Source organism: Limulus polyphemus, unplaced genomic scaffold (assembly GCF_000517525.1).
Source record: "Limulus polyphemus unplaced genomic scaffold, Limulus_polyphemus-2.1.2 Scaffold7617, whole genome shotgun sequence".
NCBI classification, from domain to species: domain Eukaryota; kingdom Metazoa; phylum Arthropoda; class Merostomata; order Xiphosura; family Limulidae; genus Limulus; species Limulus polyphemus.
In genome coordinates this window covers 8,403-18,902 of record NW_013673227.1, presented here as the reverse complement: position 1 = coordinate 18,902, position 10,500 = coordinate 8,403, and the positions used below count along the sequence as shown (strand labels likewise).

Sequence of the window (10,500 nt, the reverse complement as noted above, 5' to 3'; positions counted from 1 at the left end):
CCAACTCTTTTTACCAACGAATAGTGGGATTGACCGTCACTTTATAACACCCAAACGGCTGAAATGGCGACCATGTTTGGTAGGACGGGGATTCGAACCCACGACCCGCAGATTGCGAGTCGAGCTCACTAACCACCTGGTCTTTTCGGGTCCGTTTCTTTAAAACAAGCTGAAATGAATAGCAGGATATACCAACATTCTAAATTATAACTTATAGCACAAATTAAGTACATTGATTTACGAGCAGCACCGATTTAAAAATTGAGAAAACGCATCTATAGATATACAACGCCAAATTTCTCGGGAAAGGGTTTGTTTGTTTGAAGTTTACCGCAAAGCTTCACAATGGGCTATCTGTGCTCTGCCCACCACGGGTATCGAAGCCCGGTTTCTAGTGTTGTAAGTCCGCAGACATACCACCGTGCCATTGGGAGGCCTTTGGAAGGGGATCTTTCTTGGTATGAGTCAAACTCGAATGTAAAATGCCGTAGTAATGTATAAAAAGGGGGGAGGGTCGTCATACCCATGCCTGAACACAGGCGAAATCCTAGACAAATCTAAAAAAAAATAATAATAATGGTTACACAAAAGACAAATTTTTTGAATGTGTCCATCGTAGAGGGGGTATTGTAAAGGGCAAACCTAACTGAAGATGGTGTAACCTCAAAATTCTTTTTTGTTCTTTGACTAAATATACCACAAATAATAAATAAATCTAATTAAGAACGTTCTCGTTAATATTTCAATGTTATTAATTATCACATTTGAGATACTGGGAATACTGCAAATGTCAATTAATAAACTATGTTGAAACCAATATAATTATCCAATTATAACTGTCGATGTGAAAGTACTAGAAACTTAACCCCCTACATATGGGGTATATAAAACCTTACAAGTAATGAGGTAGCAAGGGTTAGAAAATAAGTAACTCCCTACACACACACACACACATAGGGGTCGTTTTAGAAATGTGGAACAAGCATATATATTCCCGAAATACAGGAAGCTAATATCTGCAGGTGTAACAATAAAACCGGACGTTTGTTATCACTGAGAACTGTAAACTTTCAGGTTTAACAATAAAACCGGACGTTTGTTATCACTGAGAACTGTAAACTTTCAGGCTTAACAATAAAACCGGACGTTTGTTATCACTGAGAACTGTAAACTTTCAGGTTTAATAATAAAACCGGACGTTTGTTATCACTGAGAACTGTAAACTTTCAAGCTTAACAATAAACCAGGTGTTTGTTATCACTGAGAACTGTAAACTTTCAGGCTTAACAATAAAACCGGTTGTTTGTTATCACTGAGAACTGTAAACGTTCTAGCCATTTCAAGAAACCAACCAACCTCTTGATCAAAGAAAAATGTCCTTGTTACTTTTTTATGACTGTATAAGATAAACCTTTCTTTTTCCCATTTAATCGTTCAGTCACCATTTTACTTTCAGCTCCTCACAAATAAATGTAAAAAAAAAACTTCTAAAACACTACAATAAATAACACTTTTAAGAAACCGTAGCTTCCCTAAATGACAGAAAACAAAATCCGCAAAACTCTGTGATCATAACAAGTAATAGATCTTATAACTAATGGAAGTACTACAAAAGCTTCTTTCTATTTTGTGGAAAAAAAAAGTATCACTAACAAATCTTCACTGACAGCTAATTACATCTGTGTTGGCTGTTTGATATCACGTAACCTTTAAAAAGTTTTTTTTTCTTGGTAACTGAGCATTTTGCAGAATTATTAACAAACAAAACGAAGATTAAACGCATTTGCACAAAAAACTACACTCAATTTATTTGGAACTTATGTGAACATTAGACTGTCTGGTATTAACATAAACGCTAACCCTAACCAGCGCTTGTTTTCCACGTTTCTAGGTAACATGCCGTAGAGCTATTGTTATCATGGCGGTAGAAACAATTCTAGGCCTTAACGACACATACTCTCTTGTTTTACATATTACATGTACGTGAAAACTATACTATTTTATTTGCTTAATTAAGCACAAAAAGAAAATAATAACAGCTCGGAAACAACCGAGTCTTCAGAGCTTAGGGGTCACCTAAAGCATCGTACTTATTACGCATGCTCAAATTTCAAACTGATAGTGTGAAAAGGTCCCTATTCACACCTACTGTTTCTGATAACGGTATTTGTTTATACCGAAGTATAAAGAAATATTAGGACGATAAGTCAATTGAGTTATACATACTATCGCTTCTCATCGTGACCGCGCCCGAAAAACATGCTCTACCAGTTGCTTTACACTACTAAAACACTCATTCGACAATGAGACCAATAGCCATCTCCGTTGAAAAGTAGATCAGTTAGGCCTAATAGCTGATGGTAAATATGGTAGTTAATAATTAGCACTTTTTTTTAATTGTTCAAAGTACATATAAGTTTAACTACCTTATATAACTCGTACAATTCGACAATTGTGGCCCTACTGTGCTTGAAAGGTAACGAATATCGTTGAAATCTGGATGAAAGTTTTCGTATTTTATTTACCTATTCATAGCAGAAGAAAGAGAGAGGTGACACCTCGCGGGTGACGAGGGCAAACCGAAAATAGACTGCTTTCGCTTTAAAAATACACTTATCCAGGTGATCAGCTAATATCCATTAAAGTATATTAAATCAACAGAAAAAAAACTTACTTTTTGTTAAACGAATCCAAAGTTATCTCGTTGAAAACTTAACGAAATAACACAAATAAAATTAATGTGACAGAATATCGACACAGCATAGACTACAGTTGGACAAAAGCTGTCCTTACCTTGGTGTTAGCGACGTCCACCACTAACCAAGAGAAGAGGACCACTTCTTGTTCATCAGCTCCCAGGTTGTCCCCATGTAGCCCTGCTGTCACCACGTACACCACCACCGCATATCGCCCTGCCATCGCCCAAGAAGAGAAAAGATTTCCTACTACCTTTGTCCCAATGTAAAAAAAAAAAAATTAAAAGACCCTTATACCTGTGCTACAAACCCACCACTAACACCCGAACCACCGTTCTGTTCTCTGTATTCCGTAGTTGTGGCTTCCATATCCTAACAGCTATTTGTCTTGCTCTCTCATTGGTCTGCGTACCTGAAAACGTGGCACAGAATGCGTGCGCACGCCACCGTAGGCAGGTGTCTGAAACAGCCAGAGCTCGACAGGTACAGAACTCCGCTATCATAACAATCTACCTGCTGTCCCACCCCCTTTCACGTCCCATCATACGCAGTCGGAAATTGTTGAATAACAAGCTTCACCGGATAATAATTTGGATTCTCTAAGTGTGCGGAGCTAGTGCATCCAACTAACAATACATCCAACTTACGTACCAAAGGATGCCCAACTGGCATTGTGTTTTAAAATGAACTAGGGTAATACTTTTTGGTTTATTTGATTAAAGGCGTGGAATCTAATTGTGTTAGCGTATTTTTTTCAAGACTGAAATATTCAATTAAAAAACAACGTTACAAGGAACATATTATCATAACATATGTACAGTGTATCCTGTGTAAGGAGCGTATTCTCAAAACATAAATATAGTGTATCCTGTGTAAGGAACAGACTCTGATAACATAATTACAGCGTAGCCTATGTAAGGAACACCATCGGATGGTATAGCTACAATGAAATAAAATCTTAAAGTCGAACAAAAAAAAAGCTTTCCGTCTTAATATATAAGATGTATTTTTTCGAAGACGAAGAGTTTTGTAAAATAATTTAGGTTTTACTAACCCTAAAACATATTTGCAGGAAGTTGAACTAACATCGCTTCTGTTTTTGACAATGTCACTTGGCGATTTATTTTGTCTGATCTTAGAGTATGTATATTCATTAAAGCAGAGAGCTGCGATCATATATAACCCTTTTTTTTAACTAATGTTAGGCAAAAAACAAAAAAGGCAATGTATATACAGATGTTCTAACTTTTCTTTTGTCAGTATTTAATCGCACACATCTATATCTAGCTAGTTATTCTATAATAATATAGCTACAATAGAAACGTCATCTTAGCCAGCAAGAGTCAACATTCTTTAAAACGGTTAACACGACATCTTAACCAGTAACAGTGAACATTCTCTGGAATACGGTTAATATGCCATCTTAACTAGCAACAGTCAACATTCTTCAGAACACAGTTAATGTACCATCTTAACCAGTAACAGTGAACATTTTCTGGTATACGGTTAATATGCCATCTTAACCAGTAACAGTGAACATTCTCTGGAATACGGTTAATATGTCATCTTAACTAGCAACAGTTAACATTCTCTGGAATACGGTTAATATGTCATCTTAACTAGCAACAGTTAACATTCTTTGGAATATATTTTATATGCCATCTTAGCCAGAAACAGTCAACAGTCTTTAGAATACAACTAAATTTTTTTTTCATTTTTGTCAAAATTTGTTGTTGTTTTCTTCTCATGAAGTAGTACCTTTTGTTTCTAATGTGTAGTTTTATTAAAAACCGATCCACAATTTATATCCTCAGGAAAAGAAAGACTCGAGGTATACTCAACTAAAAACTATATTTGTGATTTACCTGCATCATTACTAAGATTTTGTTTGTTTGTAGTTAAGCACAAAGCTACACAAGGGTTATCTGTGCTCTGCCCACCACGGGTATCGAAACCCGGTTTCTATCGTTGTAACTCCGCAGACATACCGCTGTGCCACTGGGGAGCAGTACTAAGATTTTGTTTGTTTTTGGCATTATACTTTATTTGCCTGCTTTCAAATTAGAATTATTTCAAAGATCTATAGTCCATGGCATTTCTGAGAACAATAAACTCTGACATCTATAGTTCAAATTACAAGCTTGCACATTGTAATTCGTATCAAATGTTAACCATTTTGTGTCAGAGAGAGAGAAAGGTGTGTTGAATATATAATTCTGGAGTAGTTCGGTTAATACAGAGATAAAAATGTTATTAATACAAATGAAATGAAAATTTTTAATGACGACACCTATACTAAATTTGGTGGTTCTTACTTAGTTCTTAAACAAGAACATAAACCCCGTTCGAATATTTTTTTTCTGCTCTGAAAATATACAAAATAATATAAAGGTTGATAGTAAACTAGAAGAGATTTGAAAACGTTAAATCAAACGTAGACAGCTAATAGTATAGGACTTTAGACTTACTACTCAGCCGCTAGGGGGCAGAAGAAAGTACAGAAGGTGTAAAAACAATGGTCGCAGATGGCTAATCTTTTAAAGGATGCGATGGAAAGAGAAATTAATTCATGCTTCATACATAAATACTGAGTGGATGTATCAGAATATGCCACAGAAAAATATTACCAGTTGACTGTGTTAGAGTTTGTCCCTGGTACTAGCGAAGATAAAAGTCTGATTGTGTTAGAGTTTGTCCCTGGTACTAGCGAAGACAAAAAGCTGATTTTGTTAGAGTTTGTCCCTGGTACTAGCGAAGATAAATATTTGATTATATTAGAGTTTGTCCCTGGTACTAGCGAAGATAAAAAGCTGATTGTGGTAGAGTTTGTCTCTGGTACTAGCGAAGATAAATATTTGATTATATTATAGTTTGTCCCTGGTACTAGCGAAGATAAATATTTGATTATATTAGAGTTTGTCCCTGGTACTAGCGAAGATAAATATTTGATTATATTAGAGTTTGTCCCTGGTACTAGCGAAGATAAAAAGCTGATTGTGGTAGAGTTTGTCCCTGGTACTAGCGAAAATAAAAATTTGATTTTGTTAGAGTTTGCCCCTAGTAGTAGCGAAAATAAACATTTGATTATATTAGAGTTTGTCCCTGGTACTAGCGAAAATAAAAATCTGATTTTGTTAGAGTTTGTTTCGCTAGTACAGGGTAAAAATCTGATTTTGTTAGAGTTTGTCCCTGGTTCTAGCGAAAATAAACATTTGATTATATTGGAGTTTGTCCTTGTTACTAGCGAAGACAAAAATCTGATTGTGTTAAAGTTTGGCCCTGGTAAGCTTTGCGACTCTCTGTAAGAGTATGAATAAGTCTATTAATATATATTTCACGGATAACAAACACTAGGATGTGTTTATCACATTAAATACCCAGAGCACTAACCTGGAATTAGAAAAACGACTCCAAACAGATGGCCACCGAGACATTTTCCACCACACTATCAACAGGTAGACGACTCGGAGGTATTGATAAACTACACATTACCTAAGTTACAGCAGGAAAAATGCAGTGATAAAAAAGAGAAAAAAAACATGAATTTTTAAAGTAAAACTATCACCAAGAAGAAACTTCAACATGACACATTTTCTGTACCATAGAAGCTGGTATTAACTTACGGGATGAGAAATAATATTACAAATTCGTTCATTGACAGAAACAAAATGTTAAATCACACAATACAAGTGCCACATGGGTGCACTGACTGACAGGAGTGTTAATTATTACAATACGAATGTCGCTTAAGTGCATTGGTTGATACGAAAGAAGGTTAAACGACACAATAAGAACTATTATATGGGTCTGTTGACTGATACGAAAGAGGGTTAAACGACACAATAAGAACTATTATATGGGTCTATTGACTGATACGAAATAGGGTTAAACGACACAATAAGAGTATTATATGGGTCTATTGATTGATACAAAAGAGTGTTAAACGACACAATAATAGTATTATATGGGTCTATTGACTGATACGAAAGAGGGTTAACGACACAATAATAGTATTATATGGGTCTGTTGACTTATGTTGATTTACTTAGTATTGTATTGGGTGAACTAAGAACAGATTGATTGACTGACCAACTAAGAGATTATTACTGACCTAAACATTTAAACCATGGATTGTTTGACTAACCTAGATTAAAAAATATTAACTTATTTAGGAAATGGTCACGTGGTTTGTTTGACTGGTCCAAAAAGGACATATAAAAGGTATCTCGTCGAGAGTTTAGCTGTCCCGAGAAAAACGATTGATTTACCTATAGGAAAAGATAAGTATATAAGTTGGTCAACTTACAGAAGATGAGTCATTAACCTTTAGAAAAATGTTCAAATGTATAGGTTAGCTGACCAAAGTAAAATATTTGATTAACGTAGAGAAACTGTCAAATGACGTAATTGTCCAAAAAACAGACATAAAATGGCTAGGTTTCGTTTCAGAATGTGAACATTACTTAGTTGTTGACGCAGTCAACAGCATTTAAACAAAAACGGGTGAAGCTTACGCCATTAGGTGGCGCTCTTATATTCGCAGTCTTACCTATTCTATTCTCTTTGTTTTAGCCAAAACCTAGACAATAGGCTGCCTCCACCACTAAAGATCGAACCCCGGATTTTAGCGTAAACGTACTCCCGACCCACGGGGGGATCGCTTATAGTATTTTCCAATACTGGATATTGCTAACAATGGTGACTTTTCGTCAAACACTTTGTAGTTGGAGGAACTTATCAAATTAACTAAAACTAAAAATCAACAAATACTAAAATTACAATTGTGATAAAACGTTTGGGTAGTTTAAGAGTTATTACTTTTTAATCAAATAACAGGATACTTTAAAAACTTATCAACTTTCAAGTTACGTGAATCGAAAGTCTAACTAGTAAAACCATAATAAAGCGATGGGTGCCTGTGTTTATTAAGTATATTTTGTTTTTATCTGAAGTAACTTCAAGCTCTCTCGTCCTGTTTACTTTGTGATAGTAATGTTTGGTGCCACGCTTTATTAGCCTGGACAAAGCACGTGAACGTTCCCGGCAATACTATGTTAATATCATGTTTTAAGAAACTAAGCGACCTTATTTTCAAAATAAAAATAAAAGCTAACGGACTTTCCAACGCATTATAGGTTCAGCATTGGCATGGCTCTTTGTAACAATTTTCATCACAACAATGCTGTATTACTGTTACAATATATGGCGTTTGAAACAATATTTCAATCGTTGAAATATTTACATACGTTGAGTTTATCGTGACAACCACTTTACTAATTTTAGTGTAATTAATTCAAGGCATCCGGAAGTGACGTCAACAAAAACAAACGTAATTTCCGGACACCCTGTATATATATATTTCCACATCTAAGATTTATATTTTGTTCTAAAATGTTAACACCAGGGCGCGTATCTTTTGGTTCACCTGAAATATATCCCGTTTAATCTGAAATATTATTGAATATTTATAAGTTTTGTTTGTTTTTAAACGCAAAGCTACATAATGGACTATCTGCGCCGTGCCCACTATGGGTATTGAAACCCGGTGTTTAGCGTTATAGGCCTTCAGAGTTACCACTGAGGCTTGTGTTTTCATGGTTTCGCCCATGTGTCATATGAGATGGTAATTTTATAAGCAGTAAAACTCACGTAAAGTAGAGCATTGGTGCATGAAACCGATATATCCATGGTTGCAATTCAATATGATGTGATTGAAGGTCCAAAACCGGTCGTGGGAATTCTATCAAAACACGAGGAAGGACCAGAGGAGAACATTAGTGGTGGGGGGTAAGTTCAGGCGGGAAAACACAGGTTAGACTCCTAGCGTGGGTAGGTAATTATGCAAAAAAAAAAGGTCACAAGAGAATTTTATTTGTATACAAACTTACCTACCGCTACGTTTTGATTGTTTAACATGAAAGACGTTGTGTGTAATAGTGTGTGAAGGGACCTGATATGGCCTGGTAGTTAGGGCGCTTGACTTCCAATTTTGGATCGCGGGTTCGAATCCCGTCATTGAACATGTTCGCCCTTTCAGTTATGGAGGCGTTATAATGTATTGATCAGTCCCACTTTTCGTTGGTAAAAGAGTAGACCAAGATTCGGTGGTGGGTGGTGTTGACTAGCTGCCTTCTTTCTAAATTAGATCTCGAGTAGCTTTGCATGAAATTCAACAAACAAATGAGGCGTGTGTGTCTTTGTTTCCATAGTTACTCCACGTTTCATATTGTTGTAGTTTTTATTTTCAATGTTTTAATTTAGACAGTGTTGTAACGTGTTCTATTGCTGAGCAGATTCTTGGATTATTTGGTAAACATAATGCAAACTTCAGTCCATGTACCGATAACGAACTGTTTTATTTCTTCAATAACGTTTGCTACAGGCTACATTCACTTTGACACAAGTTGTAGACCTAATCTCACACATAACATTTCAATAAAAACTACAATACTCATGTTATTTATGTCTAATTTACAAATAAAATTACAGAATTTCCTAGCTAATAGACGCGATAACTATTATTATTAACACTAAACTGAATCGTTCATTGAATACTCAATAACTTATTACTTATTAACTGCTCATTCACTGATTATTCGTATTTATAATATACCCTTATTTCTTCATAATCTACGAACTTTCTGGGTGATTACATCATCGTTATCAATAACGCCTTCTAGCAAAAATCTAGACTAAAATATTTAAAATATAAAATTAAATCATTGCAGTTTCTTAGTATCGTTTCACGGAATCTAAGGTTTATAAGTTACAAAATGTAGCTTTTCAATTTATGTGAAATTGTTTGCAATTTACATACTGCATACTTCTTGGTCTTGTCATCTCTGTTACCCAGGAAAATTATAAATCGACTTATCAGTTTATAACTGTCACTATTATTTGTAAATTGATAAGTCAGCTAACAAATATACTTGTTGATTTATTAAATTAATATCTATAACCTTCCTTTGTTTTTTCTCAAATCTCATATTTATTTACTAAATCTACGCGTCGATTTATAAATGTACACTAGAGTTTACAAAAGTAGGCTTCGCTTTATTAAATTACATGTATATTTTCTACAAGTACATGTCTAATTGTAAGTGATATTCGGCCAAATTTTACTACCCGTGCATCCCTCACATATATATATATATAGGGGCCGCCCATTTATTACGAGAAACATGTTTTACTAGTAAAACTCAACTTGTCTTTATACCTAGCTATGTCACGGAATTTACAAACTACAAGCGAATTGCCAAACGAGGCCCCTGGAGAGTTTCTGTGTCAATATTTTTCCTCTTTGTGAAACAAACATTTAACAATCATTAAAAATTATACTCACAGAATGTTAAATATTGTTATACTGAAGTTTAGCCACATTTTATAGAACGATATTCCATGTCACGTGCTGCCTTTACAACTACTTCCTCCATTGTCGGTGGTGCTTTATTCTGTGTGGCTTGGAAGTCGTAAAGAACAATGAATGTTCCCTTATTGTTGAAGAGCCTCGTTATTCAAACATTTTTCCTTGGAAAAGCTGTGACATAAACCTCCAGCCATAAAGGTACCATATGGCATTGTGCTATTAACATAGTGTCACGGCCTGCATCTGCGCCACACGTTTGATGCAACACAATATTATGGAGCTAGGTTGAGAAGTTCTCCCCCACCCACCATATTCTCCAGATATGGCACCATCAGCTTACCATCTTTTTCGTTCGCTGCAACACCATCTTAATGAGAAAACGTATGCAACTATGGAAGGTGTTAAAGAGGACATCGACATGTTTTTTTGCTTCAAAGT

General features: G+C 35.3%; 1 protein-coding gene across 1 annotated transcript in view; it reads right to left on the bottom strand.

The window, feature by feature from the left end:
* Nucleotides 1–3,359, bottom strand: part of LOC106474731 (epithelial splicing regulatory protein 1-like) — a 22,639-nt gene extending 19,280 nt beyond the window's left edge. The window contains exon 1 of the mRNA XM_013935421.2: nucleotides 2,794–3,359. Coding sequence (XP_013790875.1) covers nucleotides 2,794–2,919 — 126 coding nt within the window. The 5' untranslated portion in view covers nucleotides 2,920–3,359. The remainder of the gene's footprint in view (nucleotides 1–2,793) is intronic.
* Nucleotides 3,360–10,500: the final 7,141 nt, after the last annotated feature.